Genomic DNA, 25,955 nt, shown 5'->3' on the forward strand with positions numbered 1-25,955 from the left:
CTATTCCAGTTGAAGCTACTCTGTGATCTGGAAGGCTGAACGCCTTCCTCCCACAACAACACTATAGCAAGAATTGCACCCCCCCAAACTGCTGTAACTGGCAGCAGCCCTAACCAAATATTATTTTAATGTCTTGCGAGAGGCAAGGTATGAATCTTTAAAGAAACAACAGAGAAACACAAACCTGTCTCTGCAGCCTTTCTGAATTGAAAGAGTGGCAAACATCAAGGGACACTTGCACATGGGAAGAAATGAAGCAGAAACCAGAAGAAGCCGTTTACGCTAAGGCGTGATTGTATCTACTCCCCTTTACCCTACACTGGCACTCCCTCACATGGGCAACAAACATAAAAGCTGCTGCAGCAACCTGGGTAGTAAAGCAATAATACTGAGTTTACTACAGTATTGGGGGCAGGCATGCAGCATTCAGCTAGAGAAGAAAGCTTTATACCCCCAAAAAGTACTGCTTCAGCAGATCTGACAAAGACCCTCAAAATGAGCCTCATAAGCATAAGTCTGGTTGAGAACCTTGTCCATTGCCCCAAGGTTCTTACGGCAGGATGGGATAAAATTTAAAACACAAACAGTACAAGGAAAACTTTGGAAGCAGCAAAGTAGGACTACTTGGGCTAGGGGCGGATACTGAGATTTTTGCTGAGGATGGTCTGCTCAAGTGTCTATAATCTGTGCCTCTGGACTGTCAAGAGATCTCTTGTTTCTGTACATTCAGCTCACATTGAGAGGACACAGGAACCCTCCTAAACAACAAAAAGATCAGGCAAGACTGATGCATCCATCCCTGCCTGAAATGATCCACAGACTGATCCACCATCACCAATATGGTGCTTCTACCTGCTTTGCTAAACAAAAAGACACATCCCTTTTCGAGAAATTATACGTTAATACAGGATCTAAATACAAGTGCTGCAGCAAAATGCCTAATTTTACAGAAAGAATTATGAAGATTACCTATATGCAATCAATATTTATGCATTGTTTCGCCCAGAAGGAACAGAGCAAGACCCAGGGAATGGAGGAGAAATCGGCCCTGGCTGTCCAAACTCTTCCAGACAACCTTAAGACCTGTCAATGTACTTTTTCCTCTCCAAAATAAGCAAGTTTGCTATTCTCAGATTGCTGTATTCCATGCCAAATATTGCATTCAAATGGCCAAAGTCATCAACGCATAGGGAAACGCTCAGCTCCAAGCATGACTGGAAACATTCCAGGGTACCATTTCTGGGAGCCCCAGACCCTCTGATGAGTTTGCAAGAGGGCTTGAAGCCTACTTTGGAAGCATGCAATTTTCCTTGCCAATACCCACCACAGACTCCTAATACATTTCCTGCCAACCCTGAAACTGGGTAGAGTCAAGAGGAAATCCCAGGAAGCCAGACTTGTTCAAAAATTCTTTTATTAGCACATATCCTGTGTGAAAAATCCTGACCCTAAGTCTGTATGGGAACACCACACATGGTAAAGGGTCACTTGCTCTTGCTGTAGATACTCTCCAGCGAGTTCTGGGCATCTGTGATCTGCTGCTGCAGTCTCTGCTTAGTGGACTCATTGGTGGCTTTCTTCAGCAGAACCTTCATTTCTTCCACCACTGCCCGGTAGCCAGCAGTGTTGTGGAAGACCCGGATGGCCCGGTCCCCACAGGAGACTAGGAAGCGGCTGTTCACATCGAAAGCCAAGTCTGTGATGTGCTCCCCGTGGACGTTCTCAAAGCGCTCTTCCTCCTTCCCTTCCCTGGTGTTGTATACAAAGATGCTGGTGCTACAGGAGATGGCTAGCGCTCGGGCGTCAGGAGACAGAGCGATGCGGCAGGGTTCTGCCACGTCACATTTGCCCGTTAGCAGCAGGTAGGGATCTTGCTGCTTCTTGTATTCAACATCCGTGTCCCACAGTTTCCACGTGCTGTCCTTTGAGACTGTTGCCATCCTGGGGGGAGGGATACCACATGCATTATAAATAAATAAAATGGTGACTTCCAACTCCCAACACAGGAACATGAGGATGTGGTAGAAATGCATGACATAACAGAAGGAAAACGAACTTGCCCAATGTCTCTTTTGAGAGAATCTATTAGGAAGGATGGGGAAATCCTGGTGATAAGCACTTTTTTTTTGCCGTCAGTTCACAGCTGACATATGGCGACCCCATAGGGTTTTCAAGGTGAGAGGTGTTCAGAGGGGGAGGGGCTGTGGCTTAGTGATAGAGCATCTGCTTGGCATGCAGAAGGTCTCAGGTTCCATCCCCGGCATCTCCAGTTAAAGGGACTAGGCAGGTAGGTGATGTCAAAGACCTCTGCCTGAGACCTTGCAGAGCCGCTGCCAATCTGAGTAGACAATTCTGACTTTGATGGACCAAGGGTCTGATTCAGTATAATGCAGCTTCATGTGTGGTTTGGCATGGAATGCCACTGCGTCATGACCCTGGTATCCCTTGGAGGTTTCCCATCCAAACACTTGCCAGGGTCGAGGCTGAGAGAGTGTGACTGGCCCAAGGTCACCCAGCAAGTTTCCATAGCAGAGAGAGGACTCGAACCTGGGTTTCCCAGATCCTAGTCCGACACCTTAACCACTGCACCACTTGGGTTGTTGAGAGTAGGAAGGTGTCTTCTCTTCCTGAATGTACTGCTGTTGTAGAACCTGGCCCCCGCCTTGTCTCTCTTGCTCCTATCCCAAATTGCTACCTCCCTCAGCCCCACCTCCCTTTCAGTTATCTAGGGAGAAAAGCCATGTGAAACGACAGCATGTCCTCTTGGCACAGAAGCTAATTCTACCTTACGCTTGTACAGATGACCTCATCAGGGATGGCCAAGGCTAACTATTTTGGGAAGCTGAGATAGCACCTTACCGCCTGGAGTCGTTGGAGAAAGAGAAGGAATACACGCCTGCCGTGTGGCCCTTTAGCTCAAAGGCCCTGGCCACCTCCCGGAAGTCTCCACTTTTGCTGAAACACACCTCCCAAACCTTCACGTCTGGAGTGAAGCCACAGGATGCAACGAACCTGAAGGGAGGAAAGCCACAGATGGAGCATTTTATTCAAGAGCATCTGCTTGGTATGCAGAAGGTCCCAGGTTCAATCTCCAGCATCTCTAGGTAAAGGGACTAGGCAAGTAGGTGATGTGAAAGACCTCTACCTGAGACCCTGGAGAGCTGCTGCCGGTAGGAGTAGACAGTACTGACTTTGATGGACCAAGGGTCTGATTCAGTAGAAGGCAGCTTCATGTGTTCATGTGATGTCATGCTCCTCTAGGAATCATCAGATACTCTTTGGGGAGGGGCTGTGGCTCAGTGGTAGAGCATCTGTTTGGCACGCAGAAGGTCCAAAGTTCAGTCCCTGGCATCTCCAATTAAAGGTGATGTGAAAGACCTCTACCTGAGACCCTGGAGAGCTGCTTCCATTCTAAGTAGACAATACTGACTTTGATGGACCAAGGGTCTGATTCAGTAAAAGGCAGCTTCATGGGTGTGTATTGTCAAACTAGCCCATGACCAGACAACAGGGTCCACGCAGGCTGCTGCTTCAAACTCACTCCAGGCTCCCAACCAATATCAAGCACACCTGTACGCGAGTGCCCACTTTGCAGCAAAGACAAACCTGGGAATGCAACCGACGCATTCTTTACCTCCCACATGGTGACACAGCTGCAAAGGCATTGTTCATCTGGTTGGTGTTGATGCTGGCCAGGACTTCCCCCTTCAGATCCCAGATGAGGATGGTGGTGTCGCTGGATGCTGTCATGATGAATTTCCCTTGTGCAGAGAGAAAAAGATTAGGAGGCTGTCCCTGGAGCTGGCCCGATGAAGGCAGGGATGCTTGGAGGACCAAGCAAGAGGACGCCTTTCAGAGAAAGGCATCATGGAGTTTGACTGGTCGAGCCGCTCCGTCTCCAGAACAGGAAAGCGCAAAGACCCCAGCAGAATACCTGTGTCGGCAACTCCAATGTTGATGACGGGGGCCTTGTGCTGTTTGGGGAAGTCTTCCGGGCCTCCAACATAAGCAAAAGTGCCATCCTCTTTCTTGGTCATATTAAAGACTCTGATGGTGTCTCCGTTAGCCAGCCAGACAATGAAGGCTCTGAGTGAAGGAAGGAGAGTCACTGCCTGGAAGCGACACAAGGAACAAGCCTTGCAGACCAGCAACCTCCACCTCTTTGTGTTGCTGGCCATGGGCTTCTGGCCTCGGAGGGGTTTAGGATGGGCTTGGGGAACCAATCCAGCTTCATCCACTGCCCTGCCCCACTAACCTCCATGTGTGTTACAGAGGAGTGAAAAGGAAGCGAGGGCTGCCACAGGCACACTTTAGTCCTTAGCAGGCCAAGTGCCCATGGAAAGCACCAATGCCAGGGGTTTAGCTGGGAGACAAAACAAACCACTTGGCTCCTAGGTGGAGTGGCTCACAGGTTGCAGCAGGGCTGACAAACATGTCTGATTAGCCCTCACAGTCCCTAACCTTTCCTCTCCTCTCCCTTTCCCCAGCTTTGTGGGTTGCTCATTATTAAAAAAAGAAGAGTTGGTTTTTATACACCGACTTTCTCTACCACTTAAGGAAGAATCAAACTGACTTACAATCATCTTCCCTTCCCCACAACAGACACCCTGTGAGGTAGGTGGAGCTAAGAGAGCTGTGACTAGCCCAAGGTCACCCAGCTGGCTTCATGTGTAGGAGTGGGGAAACAAATCCAGTTCACCAGATTAGCGTCCGCTGCTTATGTGGCGGAGTGGGGAATCAAACCCAGTTCTCCAGATCAGAGTCCACCGCTCCAAACCACTGCTCTTAACCACTACACTATGCTGGCTCTCACACACAACAGCTAGTTCACAAAATGGATGCAGCTAGTCAATAAAATGGATGCACGTAACAAGAAATAGTCCCTGGGATGAAAGGTCAGGAGGAGCTCACTGCATCCTGCTCCAGAATTCCCCTGCCGCATCATGTGCACCCTCCATACCTAGAGTCTGGGTAGAAGCGGACCAAGGTAGCATGATCCAGCTCCACGTTGGCCCGCATAGATCGGTGCTCCCGCTCCAAGAAATCCTTGGTGCTCCAGATGCGAACTGTGCGGTCATCAGAGCAGGAAGCCAAGTACTTGCCATTGCTGCTGAAGTCCAGGCAGCTTATGCACCCGCTGTGACCCTGCAGAGCACCCAAAAGAATCACTTTTCAATTCCCAACAATGAATTCTCTGGGCATGCTTCATTCTGGGGCAACCATCTGGCTTATTTGGACAAACTGGACTATTTGTATCTGTATACATCAAACTAGGCAGGGAAGGAAGCATGGTATAGCCCGATCTCGTCAGATCGTGGAAGTTAAGCAGGGTCAGCCTGGTTAGTATTTGGATGGGAGACCATCAAGGAATACCAGGATCGCTACACAGAGGAAGGCACTGGCAAACCACCTCTGTTAGTCTCTTGCCTTGAAAACCCCATAAGGGATCGCCATAAGTCAGCTGTGACTTGATGGCACTTTGCACACATACATCAAACTGCTGGTTGGACTGCTGAGCTATTTCGGCAAAACATTGCAATTGTCGATATGAGACTGGAAACCTCCTGAAGAAGCAGATTACAGAGTCCCAGCATGGGGAAGAAAAAGCAGCCGAGAAGAAGTCCAGATCCCAACTCTCCCTTAAAACTGGCCAAAGTAATTACTTATTGATGATCTGCTAATGAAGAAGGAGAAGAGTTGGTTTTTATATGCTGCCTTTCTCTACCACTTAAGGAAGAATCAAACCAGTTTACAGTTGCCTTCCCTTCCCCACAGCAGAACCCTGTGAGGTAGGTGGGGCTAAGAGAGCTCTAAAGAGCTGTAACTTGCCCAAGGACACCCAGCTTGCTTCATGTGTAGGAGTGGGGAAACCAACCCAGTTCACCAGATTATCCTCCGCCGCTCATGTGGAGGAGTGGCGAAACCAACCTGGTTCTCCAGATTAGACTCCACCGCTCCAAACCACCGCTGTTAACCATTACACCATGCTGGCTAGTAAGTGAAATGTCTACTTTCTCCTTCTCCAGTAAGTACAAGTTATATGGAGTGGGGATTTTCCAGTGCTCATAGTAAGCTAACTGAGAAACTTCGGGGGGGGGGGGGAGTACATGTGTGTGCTCAGCCAGTTTCCTGCTCCTATTTTGTAAAACTTGCAGGTGTTCCCTTGAATCATTTCTGCAGAAGAGAATGAAAGACTGGCTGTTGACCAAGACAACCTTGCACAAGGTTGATCAATGTCAGAAGAAGAGACTCCATTTTCTTTGACCTCTGGTGGGCAACATATTGGAATTATCAGCCTCTGGAACACATCTCAGAGAGACAGCTCTTACCTTGAGGGATGCAGCTAGGAGTGGGTGCGTGAAACTGTGCTGCTGAGGCTTCTCTTTTCGACTTCGTTGATGCTGCTTCTGTTTCTTCTGGATGGATGTTTTCCCAGCAGTTTCACCATTCACAGCGTGATCTAGAGAATACAAGATTGCTTTCAATATGCCATGAGTGAAGCCTTGCTGACCCCATACCCAACATTTCATAAGAAAGGCCATGCTGGATCAGATCAAGGCCCAGCAAGTCCAGCAGTCTGTTCATAGTGGCCAACCAGGTGCCTCTAGGAAGCCCACAAACAAGACAACTGCAGCATTGTCCTGCCTGTGTTCCACAGCACCCAATATAACAGGCATGCTCCTCTGATCCTGGAGTGAATAGGTATGCACCATGACTAGTATCTATTTTTACTGTGTGTGTGAAGTGCCGTCAAGTCGCAGCCGACTTATGGCGACCCCTTTTTGGGATTTTCATGGCAAGAGACTAACAGAGGTGGTTTGCCAGTGCCTTCCTCTGCACAGCAACCCTGGACTTCCTTGGTGGTCTCCAATCCAAATACTAACCAGGGCTGACCCTGCTTAGCTTCTGAGATCTGATGAGATCAGGCTAGCCTGGGCCACCCAACCATACTAAGGCTCATATAAAATATTTCACTTGATTGATTGATATGGCCTGACCTGGATAACTCCGGGCTAGCCAGCTCTTAGAAGCTAAGCAGGGTCAGCCCTGGTTAGAATTGGATGGGAGACCTCCAAGGAACACCAGGGTCGTGATGCAGAGCCAGGCAATGGTAAACCACCTCCGAATGTCCCTTGCCTTGAAAACCCTATGGGGTCGCCATAACTCAAGACCATTGGATCATTTAACTAAATAGTGACTGTCCAGAATCGCAAGCAGAGCAAAATCTTTTCAAACTATTACCCAACTGAAGATAGAACATGAGACCTTCTGCATGTAAAGCAGGCACTCAACCAACAGGAGCCTTTTCCATACAATATGCAGTCGCAAACGACTCCAAAGTTATTCCACACAATCAACACCGTGCATTCAGTAGAAACTGAACACTGTGATAAATGCTTTGACTTTTAAGAAATTACTAGCCCGTATCAGATGTGTGTGTGTTAAGTGCTGTCAAGTTGCTTCCGACACATGGCAACCCTATCAATCAATGTCCTCCAAAACGAAACGATTAAACTAACAGAAAAGCGATTCCACCTAAACATTAGGAGGAACTTTCTGACGGTGAAGGCTGTTCGACAATGGAATGTGCTGCCTCGGAGAGTGGTGGAGTCCCCGTCTTTGGAGGTCTTTAAGCAGAGGCTGGATAGCCATCTATCGGGAGTGCTTTGATTGTGGGAGCCTGCATGTCGGGGAAAGGGTTGGGGTCACTGGGCTTGTGGGGGGGGGAGGTAGTTAATTTCCTGCATTGTGCAGGGGGTTGGACTAGATGACCCTGGTGGTCCCTTCCAACTCTATGATTCTATGAAAACGTCCTATCCTTGACAGCCTTGCTCAGATCTTGCAAACTGAGGGCTGCGGCTTCCTTTATTGAGTCCATCCATCTCTTGTTGGGTCTTCCTCTTTTTTTAAAATAAATTTTTATTGCTTTTATAATTAAACACAAAAACAAACAAAAAAGAAAAAAAATTAAACAAAAAAATACAAAATAAAACACAAAATATACAAAAACATATACAGGGCACTATTACATCTATTCCTAATACATTGTTTACTATCTTTTAAAAAGTATATAGTGCCCCAACCTCTACCACCCACCTCTACAATAGGTTTTTATATACTGTCATAACACCTCTCCGGAAGTCCAAAGGTGGAGGGCACACAGGGCCTTCCTCTTTTCCTGCTGCCCTCCACTTTTCCTAGTATTATTGTCTTTTTCCAGTGACTCTGGTCTTCTCATAATGTGACCAAAATACGAGAGCTTCAGTTTAGTCAATTTAAATTCTAGGGTCAGGTAAGTAAACAAAACAAATAACAGTTTTTTTTTTTTAAAGAAAGAAATAAAGAAAACTTCTCTTATGGTTCTTCCAGCTCAGCTCTTGGGCCCACTTCGCAGACAGGAGAAGCGAGTCCGCCCTAAGCCCCGCCCACAGGCCGGTCGGGCAATGTGGAGGAGGCCCCGCCCACCGCGCTCCCCTCACCGTCCGCCGGCTCGGGGATCGCCTTCTCTCCCCGCGGCGTCTCCTCCTTCCCGCCCGGCGCTCGCCGTCTCAACAACAGCACGAGGACGAGAGCGCCCAGCAGAACCGACACGCCGATTAGGGCCCCGGACGCCTCGTCCATTTCCTCCGCCCCGTGGCCGCCTCGGCGCGCTGAGGTAACAAAAAGGGGGCGAGGGCGCATGCGCCGCCGATTCCTTCTCTCTCTCTCTCTCTCCCCCCCCATGATTGACGTGGCAAGTTGAGCCGAAGTGCGCACGCGCTCTTCCGTAGGCGCGCGCCAGCCTCTTCTCCCCCGCCCCCTTCCTCGTAGCTGAATGGGAGTTTTCCTAGAGCGTCGTAAGGACAGAAGAAAAGCCACGCTGGATCAGACCAAGGCCCCGCAAGTCCAGCAGTCTGTTCACACAGAGCCCAGCTAGGTGCCTCTAGGAAGCCCACAAACAAGACGGCTGCAGCAGAATCCTGCCTGTGTTCCCCAGCACCTAATTATAATAATAGGCATGCTCCTCTGATCCTAGGGAGAATAGGTGTGCATCATGACTAGTATTCATTATGACTAGCAGCCATGGAGAGCCCGCTCCTCCATGAACATGTCCACTCCCCTCTTAAAGCCTTCCAAGTTGGCAGCCATAAGAAAAGCCCTGCAGGATCAGACCAAGGCCCAGCAAGTCCAGCAGTCTGTTCACACAGAGCCCAACTAGGTGCCTCTAGGAAGCCCACAAACAAGACGGCTGCAGCAGAATCCTGCCTGTGTACCCCAGCACCTAATTGTAATAATAGGCATGCTCCTCTGATCCTAGGGAGAATAGGTGTGCATCATGACTAGTATTCATTATGACTAGCAGCCATGGAGAGCCCTCTCCTCCATGAACATGTCCACTCCCCTCTTAAAGCCTTCCAAGTTGGCAGCCATAAGAAAAGCCCTGCTGGATCAGACCAAGGCCCAGCAAGTCCAGCAGTCTGTTCACACAGTGGCTAATCAGGTGCCTCTAGGTAGGAAGCCCACAAACAAGATGACTGCAGCAGCATTATCCTGCCTGTGTTTTACAGCAACAGGCATGCTCCTCTCATACTGTAGAGAATAGGTGTGCATCATGATTAGTATTCATTTTGACTAGTAGCCATGGGTACTAAGTCCAATGCAACCGAAGTCCAATGCGCAGTCACTGAAACTCAAGCTAGTAATGCTAAGAATTGTTTATGGTAATCAGAGATGCCACCCTCTGTGAGGATGGCCGACCTATCAAACACTTCATTGTTTATTTAAAGTGAATTTACAATATTTATATACCCCTTTGCCAGACATCCCACAACCCAAATCTGGTCATTCTGCTGCAGTACTTCCAGAGGGTCAGCCGTGTTAAGTCTGCTGCAGTACAATAAATCAGCAGTCTAGTGACACCTTAAAGCAGGCGTCTCCAGCCTTTTTGAGCCTGTGAGCACCATTGTAATTATGAGACAACACGACGGGCGCAGCCACAAAAAGCGGCTGCTGCAGAAGATGGAGCCAGCCACAGAAATGGCCAGCAAGATGTTGTAGCCCCTATTATAACATTCAAGTTAGTGAATCATTCAGGTGTGAGATCCACACTGTGTAAGCCACTGCATTGGAAGAGCGGCTAGCTACCAAAATGGCCCCAAAGACTCCAGTGACGACGAGGAAGAGATCTCGACAGAACAACTGACTGCAGACTAGCCTGACTACAGTAAGAAACCACAGTCCGAGTTGATAAAGGCACAGCAGCCCTAAGGAGGGACAACACCTTGAGAGAACTCTTCCATCCACCATCAGCACCTTGTCTGAACAGCTAGATTAGAGTCCAGTAGCACTTTTGAGACCAACAGGATTGTTATAAGTTTTTGAGAGTCAGATACCAAGGGAGCTTTGCCTCTCAAAACCTTGTGTGTGTAGTGTCATCAAGTTGCACCCGACTTACGGCGACCCCTTTTGGGGTTTTCATGGCAAGAGACTAACAGAGGTGGTTTGCCAGTGCTTTCCTCTGCACAGCAACCCTGGTATTTCTTGGTGGTCTCCCATCCAAATACTAACCAGGGCTGACCCTGCTTAGCTTCTGAGATCTGACGAGATCAGGCTAGCCTGGGCCATCCAGGTCAGGGCTCTCAAAACCTTACACCGCTGAAAATCTAATCAACGGTCGCTTTTTGAACATTCCTTTTAGCGACCACCTGTGTGACTGCGGAGACAGGGTAATCGAAACCCTAGTCCATCTGCTCTTCTGTAAAAAATGGAAGGTAGAGAGAACTCGCCGGATTTTACACATTCTAACCCTTAGAACCTTGGATTCCGCCGTTCCTCTTATCTGATCTCGATGCTGATACTGAGAAAATTTATAGACTGCGAAATATCAAACGCATGTAATGGCTGTAAAATTGTCACAGCAAAATGGGTCTATTCTGTGCTAAGCTTTAAGGGATCGGGCTGTTTCTGTAAAACTGCTTCCCTTGTAGAATGTAAATGCTTAGGACTGTCAATGAGCAATAAAGGTTGATTCTGAAAATCCCATTGATCTCTAAGGTGCTACTGGACTCGAAACTACCTGTCGCACTGCCGACCAATAGGGCTACCCCCCCTGATATTGTCTGAACAAGTAACGCCTCCCTTTCCCTCTTGCAATTTTTCTTATAAAATGCGGACAATGCTTTTCGTCACTTCTGAAGACGGGAGCTCTAGCTCCTGAAAGCATGTGCTGTAATACGTGTTGGTAGTCCTGAAGGCGCCACTGGACTTTGGTTTCATATTGTACAACTTTCAGTATGATCAGACCGTCTTTAACAAGTGCTAGGCTCCGTTGCACCTGCAGCCCCATCCTTTGGTTGGCAACCTGCAATTGCTAAAAGGGAACCACACCCTACTGGTAAATTTAGTGCACCAAAGGAAACATTTAGACCTTCCTCCCCTGCACTTACTAGCTAGTAGTGCCACTCTGTGTGTGTGTGTGTGTGTGTTAAGTGCCATCAAGTCGCTTCCAACTCATGGCGATCCTATGAATCAATCTCCTCCAAAACGTCCTCTCCTTAACAGCCTTATTCAGGTCTTGCAAACAGGGCCGTGCCTTCCTTGATCGAGTGAATCCATCTCATGTCGGGTGTGCCTTTTTTCCTGCTGCCTTCAGCTTTTCCTAGCATTATAGCCTTTTCCAGTGAGTCTTGTCTTCTTGTAATGTGACCAAAGTAGGATAACCTCAGCGTAGTCATTTTAGCTTCTAGGGACAGGTCAAGCAGCAGGCCCAAGAGTGCTTTCGCGCACGCCGAAAGCGATTAATGCTTCAGCGGCCCCTACTGGACGGTGGTGGGTATTGCGGCTGCTGCGTTTTACCAAAGCTGTTGGCCCTCTTTGGCCGCTTAATTTGCAGAGCAGAGATCCTGGGGTGCAATTGTGTGTGTCCGTTTTAAAGCTTAGGTGGCGTTGGAAAGAGAGTGGACGAATGAGTGGACGCGACGGGGACCCTTGATGACTATGAGCAATGCTGGATAAATCGAACCTCCATGTTCAGGAGTGGCATACCTCTGGAGGGGCAACAGCAGGGGAACATGGCTGCCTTCATGCCTTCTTTGCAGCAGCTGGCTAGCCAGGGTCAGTGTGGGGGAAGAGCACCATTTGGCTGGGGCTCAAGCGCACAGAGGGCTTCAAATCTAGACTTTTTTGAGGCATTCGATAAGTTTCACAACTTGTTTTATTTTATATAGTGTCATTTTTTATTCTGGCTAGGGAGCCTCAAAAGCAGGAAGTGACCTGGGCCCGTCTAGACCTGTGAAAGGCCTGCAGCTGGCCAGTGAGGGGGCGGGGGCTGGACTAGATGGACTTTTGGCCTGATCCAGCCGGGCTTTTCTTATGTGTTCATGTAAGGGTTGCCATTCACCTGTCCCCTTCCTCTTGGTTTCCTATGTATTCAGGATCTGCCTAGAGAAGGAAGTGTCCATAAGTGTTTACAGAGCCCTCCATATACATTAAGAACATAAGAAAGGCCATGGTGGATCAGGCCAAGGTCCATCAAGTCCAGCAGTCTGTTCACACAGTGGCCAACCAGGTGCCTCTAGGAAGGCCACAAACAAAGACGACTGCAGTATTGTCCTGCCTGTGTTCCACAGCAGCTAATATAATAATAGGCATGCTCCTCTGATCCTGGAGAGAATAGGTATGCATCATGACTAATATCCATTTTAACTAGTAGCCATGAATACCCCTCTCCTCCATGAACATGTCCACTCCCCTCTTAAAGCCTTCCAAGTTGGCAGCCATCACCACATCCTGGGGCAGGGAGTTATACGGTTTAATGATATGTTAAATGAACGGATCCAGCACAACCCACAAGTCAACTAGCAAACCGAAGCCCTCACAGAAGATGACATGCTTTTTGCAACCACTACATATATGTTTGTGGTTCTGCACCATCTTGCTGCAAACATGCTCTCGAGTTATGCAAAATGCGATTTCTCTTTGTTTCGGGCACAGCTTGGCAGACGATGGCAGATAAAGCAGACGGATTGCCTTTGATGGGGGGAGAGGAGGCCTACCGGATCCCATCCACTAGAATGGGGGATCAAAAAGCAATTTTGCAGTTTCGGAGAGAGGGTATAAAAAGACAGTCGAGAGAACCTGTTGGAAAAAAACCTTTACCGAGAAGCGTCATCTGTTGTTGCTTTGAGACTCGCTCTTCCAGGGCATGTGCAAATTTATTTTCCAGCTGCTTGGCCAGTACTTTCGCAAACAGTTTATTACAAAACTTGTAAAATGGCGCCTGGAATGTCCTGCTGCTCAGAATTCTAGAAAGCAAAACAGTATTCTGGGCTATTTGTCTTCCTCCCTGTGCGAGATCAAGGCACCCCAGAAAGTCTGGAGGGACACCCTGCGCTGGCTGTCTTCCAGAAAAATCTTGGAGGAGTAAGACTATATACCCTGTGAACTCTCCCCTCCCCAACTTCAGCTCTTCTCCCAGGTTGTCTGTCGGTCTAATATGAAGGGGCTAAGCCAGCACAGAAAATGTTCTTTTGGCAGAGGCACTGGCATTGCCTCCTATAACACTTTCGAAATGTGGGTTAAAAGCACAGGCAGCAGTATTGGCTCAGCTTCGGCTGAAGGCAGGCGAGGTTCTCCGGTGAACAAGAGCCACTGACCGCAGCGGCCAAAAAGCCAGCACCCCCTCGTTCCCAGAAAACAGGGCACAAGTGACACATGCTCCAGGAAAGCATTAACTCCCATTCTAGGCTCTCTGCCCCCTTTGTGAAGTCATAAGAATGTAAGAAAAGCCTTGCTGGATCAGACCAAGGCCCAGCAAGTCCAGCAGTCTGTTCACTCAGTGGCCAACCAGGTGCCTCTGGCAAGTCTACAAACAAGAGGAGAGGGGCTGTGGCTCAGTGGTAGAGCATCTGCTTGGCATGAGAAGGTCCCAGGTTCGATCCCCGGCATCTCCAGTTAAAAGGACCAGGGGGTAGGTGGTGTGAAAGACCTCTGCCTGAGACCCTGGAGAGCCGCTGCCAGTCTAAGTAGACAATACTGACTTTGATGGACCAAGGGTCTGATTCAGTAGGAGGCAGCTTCATGTGTTCAAGATGACTGCAGCAGCCTTATCTTGCCTGTGTTCCACAGGGAAGGCTATGTAAAAGATGTCAGAGAGAGGAGAAGGGGCCAGTGGTGGGGCTGGGTTTTTTTTTCCAGCCAAGCACAGTGATTTCCAGGAAATTGGGAGCCAGGCAGCTCAGGACGAAGAAGAAGCTGTTGCAGAGGTTCCTTCCAGGGCAATGCCTGGCCCCAACCAGCAGGGGGTGATGCTTCCAGGCATCGACTGCACAAGTGGTTCTTCTGCAGGGGCGAAGGCTCTGCCATTCTGTGGCCACTACATCCCACCCCCACCCCCAGTTCAAGTCCCACGATCCTTTGAAGCTAGGAAGAGCTGTGGTTGGGGACTGTGCCTGTCACTGCCTGCGTGGCCTGTTCGGGGATGGCTGCCGGGTTGCTCAGGATCGAAGTGGAAACGCTCAGCTGGCGGAGGGCGCTCAGGACAGCTGGGAAAGCAAGAGAGGGAACATTGAGTGAAACCAACCCTGACCTGTGGCCTGGAGACTGCTAATGGTCAGAGTAGACAATACCGGCCAATGGTCTAACACTATAAGGAAACTTCATGTGGCCAAATTAATGCTCACTCACAACGGCAGCTGCAGGACATTGTGTGCGTCCCCCCCCCCCAAAAAAAGGAGAAGCAGGTGGCAATCAGAGACGGGGCTTTTTCGGTGGTGGCATCTTGCCTTTGGCGCACTCTCTTCAGACTAAAGCATTTTAACAAAACTGACTTGTAACTGTGGGGGTTCAATCTTTTTTTTTAAGCTGTTTTTATGGTCTGCTTTGAGTCAGACGACTGCTGTACCAATATAACTTTAGGCAGCTGAAGGTTGCTTTATGCCCCCTGGCTTGTTTTCATATCGATAATTCTCCTGCTGTTGTTGTTATGACTTTATTGTGTCTTTATTTTAACTTTGTGAGCCTCCTCCAGCAGGTCTCTGGAGAGGCGGCAGATATGAAATAAAGAAGTGTTCAGAAACGGAGCGTGTGCACGAACCATCTCACAGGTGGAAAAGTGGTTAGCGTGTTTCCCTGCACTATTAAATGGCTGTTACCCATCTGGGGCTCTGCGTGTGTCTGATCTCAGAGACCCTTTTGGAAAGCAAGGAAGGGCCCAGCCACCTGCAGCTTTGGCAGGCAGCAGCAAGGAGAGGCAGAGAAGCTACTCACTTGGCCGGAGAGCCGGGAGAGAGCAGTACTGGTCCAGCCAGGCGAAGGATGTCTGACTGAGACTGTCCATGCTGGTGGTGGAGACCATCCCGTTGAAGGACTCAAAGAGGGGCCTCATGATGATGCTGAACTGATACAGGGGAGCAGTTAAGGACGACGCATTTTGGGTAGGGGGCTGATTGACTCCCAGACCTCCAACTGCCTCCTGCATACCCTTCCCCCCCCACCGCAATCCAGTTCCCAGCAGCTTTTCCAGGAAACTTTTCAAGGGCTGCCTAATCCCACAGTTAACCCCTGCTACAGAAGACTCCACATCCAGGTAAATCCCTCTTCCCTGAAAGGATACAACCCAGAACTTCCAATTCTGCAAGGTGCACGAACGCACGTACTGGTCAAACATGTCTCGCATCTGGTCAAAGCGCTGGCGGGTGATGGGAACCCCTGTGGCGGGCAGCTGCTGCTGGCACAGGCTGGAAGGACGCAAGAAGAAAGTTACTGTGGCTCAGTGGTAGAACATCTGCTTGGCATGCAGGAGGTCCCAGGTTCAATCCCCAGCATCTCCAGTTAAAGGGACTAGGCAAGTAGGTGATGTGAAAGACCTCTGCCTGACACCCTGGAGAGCTGCTGCCGGTCTGAGTAGACAATACTGACTTTGGTGGACCAAGGGTATGATTCAGTATAAGGCAACTTCATGTGTTCGTGTGTGTTATCCCTTAAAAGGGGTGGGGGAGCCGAGGCTCAACACAAAGGCTGGGAACCCACTGTCCTTCATGGTTGACAGGTTCCCATCGCTCCATCTGTACAATGTTTTACTGCCCATTTCTGAGTCCAGCGTCTCCAGACAGCACCCCTCCATCCTCAAGACCCCACCTTCCCTCTCCTGCCGGCCTACTTGATAGTGGCGTTCAGGTCTTCGATCTGATCCCGCAGGCGCTGTGCCTCTTCTTGCAGGGCGGCTCGCTCCTGCTGCAGCTTGCAGATGTATTCTGCCGTCTTGTGCAGGGTGGTGGCTTTGCTGACCTGTAGATATTGGGGGGGAGGGATGGCAGCATGGTATAGGGGGAGGGATGGCAGCATGATATAGCCCGGTTGCGTCAGATCTCGGAAACTAAGCAGGGTCAGCCCTGGTTAGTATATGGATGGGAGACCACCAAGGAATACCAGGGTTATTACTCAGAGGCAAGCAGTCGCAAAACACTTCTGTTCTCCTCTTTCCTTGCAACTCCTACAGGGTCGCCATAAGTTAGCTGCGACTTGAGGGCACTTTACCCCCCCCACACACACACACACAGACATTGGGGGCATAGGAAAGAGAGCAAGTGCTGTTTTTGTCTCGGAGGGCTCAGCCTTGGTGAGTGGTTTGGAGTGGTGGACTCTAATGTGGAGAACCGGGTTTGATTCCCCACTCCTCTAAATGAGTGGCGGGCTCTAATCTGGTGAACTGGGTTGGTTTCCCCACTCCTACACACGAAGCCAGCTGGGTGACCTTGGGCTAGTCACAGTTCTCTCTGAACTTTCTCAGCCCCACCTACCTCACAGGGTGTCTGTTGTGGGGAGGGGAAGGGAAGGTGATTGTAAGCTGGTTTGATTTTTCCTTAAAAGATAGAGAAAGTCGGCATATAAAAACCAATTCTTCTTCTAAGGGGCCGTAGCCAGGGGAGTGTTTAACAGCCTTTCAGTGGAGAAAGTCCTAACAGAAGTCGGGATCTGACTTTTAAACAGTAGTAGTTGCACATTTTTGCTATAAAAACTGCCATCCAGTGGCGTGTTCAAGACCAGCATGGAGCCTCCATGGTCAGAGGCACTGTACCTCCAAAAGCCAGCTGCTGAGGGGGCAACAAGAAGGGGGAGGCCCTGTTTGTAGGTCTTTGGGGAACATCTGCTTGACTGCTTTGGGAAACTCTTTTGGTCTGACCCAGCAGGAGCCTTCTGAGATTCAGGGACCAATTTTTCATCATATTTACGCCCAAAGTTTCCTAGATCAACTCAGAAGAAGGAAGGAGGAATTGGGGAGGGGCTGTGGCTCAGTGGTAGAGCATCTCCTCGGCATGCAGAAGATCCCAGGTTCAATCCCCAGCATCTCCAGTTAAAGGGACTAGGCAAGTAGGTGATGTGAAAGACCTCTGCCTGAGACCCTGGAGAGCCGCTGCCGGTCTGAGTAGACAATACTGACTTTGATGGACCAAGGATCTGATTCAGTATAAAGCAGCTTCATGTGTTCATGTGTACTCTCTGCATGCGACGGAGAGGCAGGGTACTGAGAGCCTTTGAACCGTGCCAAGTAGCTCCTTCCTTCCCAAAACCATCTCCATCAGCTTGAGTGGCAGCGGGGGAAGCTGGTAACCTAGGGGAGAGGAGTTAGCAGCTGCCCCAGTTTCAGGCCACAGTTCTAGCTAGCCACATTCCTCAAGGCCATTACCCTCCCAACCCCAGAGGGCTGTGGACATTCATTTGGCCCCTGGTGTTCGAGAACTTGGCTCTATCGGGACATCACAAGGAGCTGCAAAGGGGCTTTGTGGCTTCAGACCAACTTGCCCTGCCCCCCCCCCAACTCACCTTGAGACTGGGCTGAGAACTCAAGGTGCTGACCAGGCTGTGCAGCGTATCAAAACCGACCTTAATGTTGAAACGGCGCTTCTGCTCAGCGGAGATGTGGGTGATCCGGCGGCTCTCCGTCTGCGGGAGAGGAAGGGCATTTTCATTCACTGCTTCCCAAACTGGAAGGTCATCCTCAGAGGCTTTGCTTTGGGTTCTTTTTTCTTTCTTTTTTTGCACTGTTTGGTAGAAGTCAGGTCTGACCCATGAAAGCTTATCCTGGAATAAACTTGGCTAGTCTTCCAGGAGCCCCTCCATTTCTGGTTTACTGTGTCTGGTAGGCAGAGGGTACGTACACAAACCACTTTCACACACACTGAATAAAGCACTTTTAATGCACTTTCTGCGCACTTTGCAACTTGATTGTACTGTGTGAAATGGCAAAACCCACTTTCAAATGATTGCTAAAGTGCATTAAAAGTGGATTGAAACTGCATTATTCAGCATGTGTGAAACGCCCAAGGCCTTGTTAATGGCAGTACCTGAGCCAACAGCAGCTTCCCAGGTTCCAAGGCAGAAAGGACTGACCTTGCTTGGTTCTGGCCTGCTCCGGTTGGATGAGTAATGAGGGGGAGAAATCCTGATGCTCATTCCCTCCACCGTCACAGGGGAGCCCTGTCCCGACATCCTCCGACTACTGCCTGGGAGGAAGAAAAACTTCTGTTATTAATTGCCTTTGAGCATACACAGGGTACATCTGAGCATACTCAGTGCTTTCCCTGCCTGACTCAGGCTCCCCCCCCACATTTATGCGTGTTCAGCATAATTGCAGCATAAGCAGCCTTCTGAAGTTGGACACACACACCCCGATACTGATTCTGAGCAGCTCACCACACACTGGTGTAGGGGAGAGCCTCTCCGTCTTGGGGACCAACAGGGATCCTGGAGGCGGTGGCGTGATTGGAGTGGGCTGGGAGGGGTTGGAGACAGGTGAGAGTCGGGGGCTGATCTGGGTCATTCTGGGCAGGAAGCCGGCAGGCCCTTCACAAACATCGCTTTGCTGCAGAAGCAAGAAAAACAAAAGTTTAGCTATCACGGCTTCACTGTATTTCAGGACATGGGGAGGGGCTGTGGCTCAGTTGGTAGAGCATCTGCTTGATATGCAGAAGCTCCCGGGTTTAATCCCCAGCATCTCCAGTTAAAGGGACTAGGCAAGTAGGTGATGTGAAAGACCTCTGCCTGAGACCCTGGAGAGCTGCTGTGGGTCTGAGTAGACAATACTGATTTCAATGGACCAAAGGTCTGATTCAGTATAAGGCAGCTTCATGTGTTCAGGTGATTCCAGTGGAACTCATAGTCACAAGATGTAGAGATAATCATAAATGTAAGTGACTTACAATAGAGGCATCTATCCATCTTAGTTGTGTCATTAATAAAAGGGAGCTTCAGTGTAGAGCCAGAATAGCTCAGTCTAGCCTGATCTCATTGGATCGTGGAAGCTAAGCAGTGTTGGCCCTGGTTAGTATAGGGATGGGAGACCACCAAGGAAGTCCAGGCTTGCTACACAGTGGTAGGCAATGGCAAACCACCTCTGTTCCTCTCTTGCCTTGAAAACCCTACAGGGGTCCCCATAAGTCAGCTGCAGTGGGGCGACACTTTCCGCCTCCACACATCTGCTGAGTTGCTCTTGAGATTCCTGAACTGCCAAGAGTGGTTGCCTCCGACCACGTCCACATCCCTTCCAGCTCCTGCTCTTAAATCCTGTTTGGAACCCAGAAGGGGTCCTGTCAGACCTCCCATAACCCAACATAACCCCAGTTGACTCTTACCATGGATTCTGGCACCGTGGGGATGAAGGTGGGGTTGGGAGCGGGCAGAGCCTCCTGGTTTGGCTCCGGTTTAGCTGCAACAAGGAAGAGGCAGAAGAGAAAAAAAAGATATGCCAACTGACGAGGGAGGGCAGCAGGTACTATGTTCACATCATCGGTTGCTTCTGTTTCACAAACAGAGAAGGTATTTTAACTCCTGCCCTTACAGTGAGCCCTTAAGAGAGGAGAGGACAGGGTGTTTTGGAGGTCATTAATAGGGTCTCCATAAGTGGCCTAACAAGGAAGCTACTTGACGGCACTTAACACACCCAGATGTGAAGCAACATCCTGCTTTTGGTACCCCCCCCCCCGGACGAGCTGCAAGATGTGACTCTGGAAATGCATCCCAAAGTGTGGCCCTGACAGCATGGGGCTACCTGAGGCATCTTCCCAAATCCCCAGTGTGGTGGAGTGCTTAAGAGCGGCGGTTTGGAGTGGTGGATTCTGATCTGGAGAACCAGGTTTGATTCCCCACTCCTCCATGTGAGTGGTGGAGGCTAATCTGGTGAACTGGATTTGTTTCCCCACTCCTCCACATGAAGCCAGCTGGGTGACCTTGGGCTAGTCACACTCTCTCAGCCCCATATTACCTCACAGGGTGTCTGTTGTGGGGAGGGGAAGGGAAGGGGATTGTAAGCAGGTTTGATTCTTCCTTAAGTGGTAGAGAAAGTCGGCATATAAAAACCAACTCTTCTTCTTCTTCACTCTGGCACCCATAAAGAACCCCCCCCACACACACACACTTTTCCTTGCCACCTCTCTTGCCCCACCTACCTGTGGTCAGCAGCTGCGTCAGACAAGGGTTTGGTGCAGCTGGAGGCATGGGGAGCCCCGGGGGTCTCTTGCTCTTGGAGTTGATGACCTTCACCTTGGGCCTGCTGTTCCCAGACTGCGGCTGCCCTCTGGCAGTGCCAAACATGGGGCTACCAGCCATGCCAGCCTGCACGTGCAGGCTGCCGAAAGGAGCGTGGTAGCCAGAAGGCAGATCCAAACCATAGTCCGTCATAGACACATTTTGGGGGAAACATGGTGCGGAATGCACCGTAGAGGGCGGGTAGTGGAATTTGGGACACGGTGCTGAGGGAGTTGAGCACGCCGGGTCCTGGCCCAGTAGCGGGGTACTTGGCAGAGGGGGCAGGGATGGGCAGAAAGGCCCGTAGGGTTCTGGGCTCAGCCACTTTCCAGGGAAGGCATAGTGCAGCAGACGCTTCTGCTTCAGGTTGGGGCCGAGGCCACTGGGAGGAGTTGACGGGGGAGGATTTGTGGGGAGGTTGGGGCTGAGGAAGGGGCTGCGCAAATCCAGCTGGGTAGAACAGGCACCGGCAGGCTGAAAAAGAAGGAGACAGCTGGCATGAGTGTGCAAGAAACATTTCCCATTGAGTGCCCAACAAATAGGCTTGCCAACCTCCAGGTGAGCCAATCAGCGCAAACTAGGGTTGACAACTGCCAGGTAGTAACAGCAAATGGCACAACAATAAAAGTCATAGATAACTTCAAGTTTGCACGGTTTGTTTTTTTCCAAAATATTTACAATAAAGTTATACTGAAAAATCACAATGTGTGTTCTCACTTTTTTCAAACAGAACTCGTTTGTAGGTTTCAAGTCAAAATTGTACAAATCAAAATGGTAAGGTTTCAAGTCAAAGTTGTACTGATCAAAATTGTATCACAACTCAAATACAGCTCAAAATAAATTGTAACGTTCAAAGGTCCTTGGAGATACCCAAAAGGAGGAGATGGTCCGTCTTGTTGTGTGTTTGCACATGGACTTTCCAGATGAGACTACACCATATCATTCTTACTACTACTAAGGACATTGAAAATAGGCAACCAGCCATTATTGGATACTTTACCTTTATGTGTGTGTTCTAATGTTGTATGTTTTAATGTGTTAAGTTTCATAGATATAGTTATATCTCACTTATAGGATTCACGGGTGTGTTAGAATTCACTGTGTTTGGTTGTTAATAAAATGTTGTATTACTTCATGAGTAGCCACTCTATGTGAGTTTTTTAATTAAGTGACAGAGATCCCAAGGCTACATTGTCAGTGGCAAGACTTATTTCAGTCCTTATATCCCTCAAACATTAGATTTAAAATTATGCTGTTCAAGATCAATGGATCAAGGAGTTTCTAAGGGAGAAAGGAAAGAAAGATATTACGCACCTGGAGGCGGGCGCTGGGCAGGATCGGCGAACTGGCAGTGCCCTGGGTGAGCAGGGTTTCGGCTGAGCTGGGCAGCAGGTTGCTGCCATCGCTGTACATGGGCTCCGGTGGTGGCACAAAGCAGGATTGCTCCTGGAAGCTCAGGGACGGATGTGCCGATAGCGGCCGTGGACTGGAGAAGAAATCTAGGCAGCCAAAGAGACGTGTCTGTGGTCAGGCCAGGCCAGGGAGGTTGTGAGCCAAAACATTCCCGATTTTGCAGCGTTAATCAGTGCTGCCACGTTAAGAAGAAGAGTTGGTTTTTATATGCCAACTTTCTCTACCACTTAAGGGAGACTCAAACCGGCTTCCAATCACCTTCCCCTCCCCACATCACACACTCTGTGAGGTAAGTGGGGCTGAGAGAGCTCTAAGAGAGCTGTGACTAGCCCAAGGACACCCAGCTGGTTCAGCTGGTTTTGTGTGTAGGAGTGGGGAAACAAATCCAGTTGACCAGATTAGCCTCCGCTGCTCATGCGGAGGAGTGGGGAATCAAACCCAGTTCTCCAGATCAGAGTCCACCGCTCCAAACCACTGCTCTTAACCACTATACCACTCTGGCTCCAATTATCTGATGCTGATTAATTAATTTGTTATCAGATATGGATCCTTATAGTTCCCACAAAAATGGCACTTTATGGTCTGGCGGCCAAGAAAATCAGAGAGAAACAAATATAAATTGTGGAATGCTGGACAGAATTGAACGGACACATTTTAATGTATTTTTTTAATGATATTGGTTTGTACATTTTAAAATTGATGTTCTATTGTTTTAGATTGTAATGGCCTATGGTCTTATACAATAAACTACAACCACCTACTACTACTGTAGGCAGGAGTTCCTCCTGGCTGCTGATGCTGCTCAGAGGAAAATCTTCCCCGCTTCTACCTGACCAGGGACCGGTTTGTACCGCCTGCTGTTCAAAGCAGCCGGGAGCACAGCAGCAATTGCGAAATAGGAGTTTTCTGCCCCATGGAAGCAGTGATGGGTAGGCCACAAAAGACGCGCCCTCAACATCATGGGACCCTGACCACAGCAGGGTGGGGTGCTCTGGGGAAGGGGTGGGGAAGCATTGCTACATTCAGGATCGGCCCACCCAAAACGTGCCACATAATCTTCCTGCGTTTCTGCTTAGCTTCTTCTTCAATCTGGCCACTAGGGTTGCCACCCTCCAGGTACTAGCTGGAGATCTCCCGCTATTACAACTGATCTCCAGCTGATAGAGATCAGTTCACCTGGAGAAAATGACCGCTTTGGCATTTGGTCTCGTTGGCATTGACGCCCCTCCTCTCCCCAAACCCCGCCTTCCTCAGGCTTCACCCCAAAAACCTCCCACCAGTGGTGAAGAGGAACCTGGCAACCCTACTGGCCACAGACCTATCAGAGCTTGGAAGAAAGTTTAACGATCTGAGAAGAGGTACTGGGGCTCAGATCCCTCTGCCTGCAAGCCACACTTGATCTGGAAGCTCTGTCCATTGGAGAGGTCCTGGGGTTCAAATTTTCAGGAATTGAAAGGCATAAGAGTGTTCCTGAGCATGTGCAATGTAGACCCCACTCTTCAGTTAAGTAGCTAACCAGGTTCTTGTTTGGCCTTCAGATCTTCTTTGGGTTTTATGGGTATGCCTAAGATGTTTTCAAGGTTGACTCAGCCTTCCATCCTTCCGAGGTCGGTAAAATGAGGACCCAGCTTGCTGGGGGTAAAGGGAAGATGACTGGGGAAGGCACTGGCAAACCACCCCGTAAACAAAGTCTGCCTAGTAAACGGGATGTGACGTCATCCCATGGGTCAAGAATGACCCATTGCTTGCACAGGGGACCTTTACCTTTTAAGATGTTTTAAGTGCACTTTAAACACAGGCTACATATATTTATTCACTTATTACCTTGATTTTCTCCCTAATAGAGACCCAAAGAGACTTATCACATAATTCTCCCTTACTGCACCCTGTCATAACAACAACCTTGTGAGGCAGGTTAGACTGAGAGAGTATGACAGGCCCAAGGTCACCCAGGGAGCTTCCATGACAGAGTAGGGATTTGAACCCAGTTCTCCCATGTCGTAGCCTGAAACTCTAACCACTACACCATGCCGGCTCTCCAGGACAGCTGGGACTGACAGTGGCTTTCAGCTGAGAATATGCTGATCGGAAACCTGGACTGGCAATTCAGTGTGAACCAGATGTGGCAAGACACACAGATCTCTCCATTGTTTACCCACCAAGCACAAAGCAGTGATGAGAGTACCTCTGAGCATGTGCCTCCTCTCAGTGTTCCAACTACCTTTTCACTCACCTGGAGTTAGTGTAATTCTTAAGCCACTCCAACCTATTTCCCTCTAAGAACAAACTTGTGGCTGTTAGAGTTTCCAGCCTCCAGGTGAGACCTGGAAATCTCCCAAAATGACAACCGATCTTCAGGCTACAAAGATCAGTTCCCTTAGGGAAAATGGCTGCTTTGAAGGGCAGACTCTCCCCTGAGAGCCACCATGGTGTAGTGGTTAAGAGCGGTGGTTTGGAGCGGTGGACTCTGATCTGGAGAACTGGATTTGATTCCCCACTCCTCCCCATGAGCAGCAGACAATAATCTGGTGAGCTGGATTTGTTTCGCCACTCCTCCACCCGAAACCTGCTGGGTGACCTTGGGCTAGTCACACTCTCAGTCCCACCTACCTCACAGGGTATCTGTTGTGGGGAGGGGAAGGGAAGGTGGTTGGAAGCTGGTTTGAGTCTGCCTTAAGTGGTAGAGAAAGGTGGCATATAAAAACCAACTCTCCTTCTCCTGCTCTTTGGTCCTTCCCCTCCCCAGAACCCATCCTTCCCAGGATCCACCCCCAAATCTCCAGGAATTTCCCATCCTGGAGTTGGCAACCCTAGGTGTGTCCATTGATGCTGCTAGGCCTCGAGAATCAGCCAAACATCCCCCTTTCTTAGTAACATACTCCCATTCCCCCCCACACACCATGGCTGGTGTTATCTTTTTTTTTTTGCTGCCCCCCTTTTCTCGCCTTGCGTGCAGCCTGTGGCTAACCACATCCCGTGGCCTTCCCGAAGCTGAGCCTTGTGACCCGGCCGTAGCGCATTCTCCCTTCCTGTCCCTCCTGCGCAACCCGCTTCCGCAGGATCAGACAGCCCAAACCGCTGCCTTGGCATTTTTAGGGTTCGGAGGGACACATTCATTATTAGTCTGTTTGCTTCCTCAATCTCGAGTGGAAATTTCGTAAACCGCAACCCTTCTGGAGCTTTTTTCCACTCTCCATCCAAAGCGGGTACCGCCCCTTTGCTTGTTTTTGTTGACATTCAGACGGATCCCTTTTTAATCCCCTTACTTCGCAAGTAAAAGATAGAAGCTGCATACATTTGGCATGAATAAAACAACTGTTCTGGGGAGGAGGGAGAGCACATTTTCCATTCCTTTCCAACCATGTGCCAGAAATAGGAACTTCAATGCCATAGAGTCCAATTGCCAAAGCGGCCATTTTCTCCAGGTGAACTTATCTCTGTCGGCTGGAGATCAGTTTTAATAGCAGATCTCCAGCTAGTACCTGGAGATTGGCAACCCTATTTGCATACCTTCCCCCAAGGAGCTCCCTTGGGGGAACACACACTTTATTCCCTGTTCCCTTCATTTTGGCTTCACTACAAAATGGGTTAGGTGGAGGCTTGAAGACATTTTTTCTTAACTTAAAATCATTTTTTTATGTGAAGGCAGAGTCAGCATTTCAAGGCACGACTCCATTCAAAATGCCTCTTTTCCCTGCTTTTTTATTCTGTGGTAACAACAATCTCATGTTTATTTCTCTCTTGATTCTTCAAAATGGTGACCCATTTGGCTTCAGCAATACATCTGTGACATGTGCCTTCACAGCAGCCTTGTACATTGCCTAATCGCCTATGGCGAGTCAAAATGGCCTCCAAGCGACCAGCTATGGAAAGCAATAATACAAGACAGTTCTCGGGGGTCTTTAAGGCCTAAAAATGAAGGATTGGCTCGTAAGGGCAGGAGCAACTCCTAAACATTTTTAATTGGCTAGTATCTTTGACAGAGTTGTTGGAAAGGATGTACTAGACCAGTGGTTCCCTCGGTTCCACAAACTCAATCC

At 49.4% G+C, this 25,955-nt stretch overlaps 2 protein-coding genes across 2 annotated transcripts in view; both read right to left on the minus strand.

The window, feature by feature from the left end:
* Positions 1-1,476: 1,476 nt before the first annotated feature.
* TBL2 (transducin beta like 2) lies at positions 1,477-5,086 on the minus strand. The gene is made up of 5 exons (XM_056865088.1): positions 4,961-5,086; positions 3,935-4,112; positions 3,635-3,761; positions 2,860-3,012; positions 1,477-1,941 (listed from the first exon to the last, which is right to left on the minus strand). Exons 2-5 carry the CDS (start codon positions 4,035-4,037, stop codon positions 1,485-1,487), a joined length of 840 nt encoding a protein of 279 aa, XP_056721066.1. The 5' UTR covers positions 4,038-4,112; positions 4,961-5,086; the 3' UTR covers positions 1,477-1,484.
* Positions 5,087-14,400: 9,314 nt separating this feature from the next.
* Positions 14,401-25,955, minus strand: part of MLXIPL (MLX interacting protein like) — a 39,169-nt gene continuing 27,614 nt past the window's right edge. The window contains exons 8-17 of the mRNA XM_056865577.1: positions 21,817-22,001; positions 20,424-20,976; positions 19,611-19,684; positions 18,673-18,841; positions 18,370-18,482; positions 17,803-17,922; positions 16,139-16,266; positions 15,593-15,716; positions 15,247-15,376; positions 14,401-14,522 (exon numbers count right to left, since the gene is read on the minus strand). Of these exons, the coding sequence (XP_056721555.1) occupies positions 14,401-14,522; positions 15,247-15,376; positions 15,593-15,716; positions 16,139-16,266; positions 17,803-17,922; positions 18,370-18,482; positions 18,673-18,841; positions 19,611-19,684; positions 20,424-20,976; positions 21,817-22,001 (1,718 nt within the window). The remainder of the gene's footprint in view (positions 14,523-15,246; positions 15,377-15,592; positions 15,717-16,138; positions 16,267-17,802; positions 17,923-18,369; positions 18,483-18,672; positions 18,842-19,610; positions 19,685-20,423; positions 20,977-21,816; positions 22,002-25,955) is intronic.

Source organism: Euleptes europaea, chromosome 19 (assembly GCF_029931775.1).
Source record: "Euleptes europaea isolate rEulEur1 chromosome 19, rEulEur1.hap1, whole genome shotgun sequence".
Classification (NCBI taxonomy): domain Eukaryota; kingdom Metazoa; phylum Chordata; class Lepidosauria; order Squamata; family Sphaerodactylidae; genus Euleptes; species Euleptes europaea.

What these genes read in the sequence shown, in the direction of transcription:
- TBL2 (XM_056865088.1), bottom strand. Translation starts at nt 4,037, where the DNA reads ATGACCAAGAAAGAGGATGGCACTTTTGCTTATGTTGGAGGCCCGGAA. An exon ending in CATTGGAGTTGCCGACACAG is followed by an intron (nt 3,762 to 3,934) that starts GTATTCTGCTGG and finishes TCTCTGCACAAG; the next exon opens with GGAAATTCATCATGACAGCA. An exon ending in GCTGTGTCACCATGTGGGAG is followed by an intron (nt 3,013 to 3,634) that starts GTAAAGAATGCG and finishes TCCTCCCTTCAG; the next exon opens with GTTCGTTGCATCCTGTGGCT.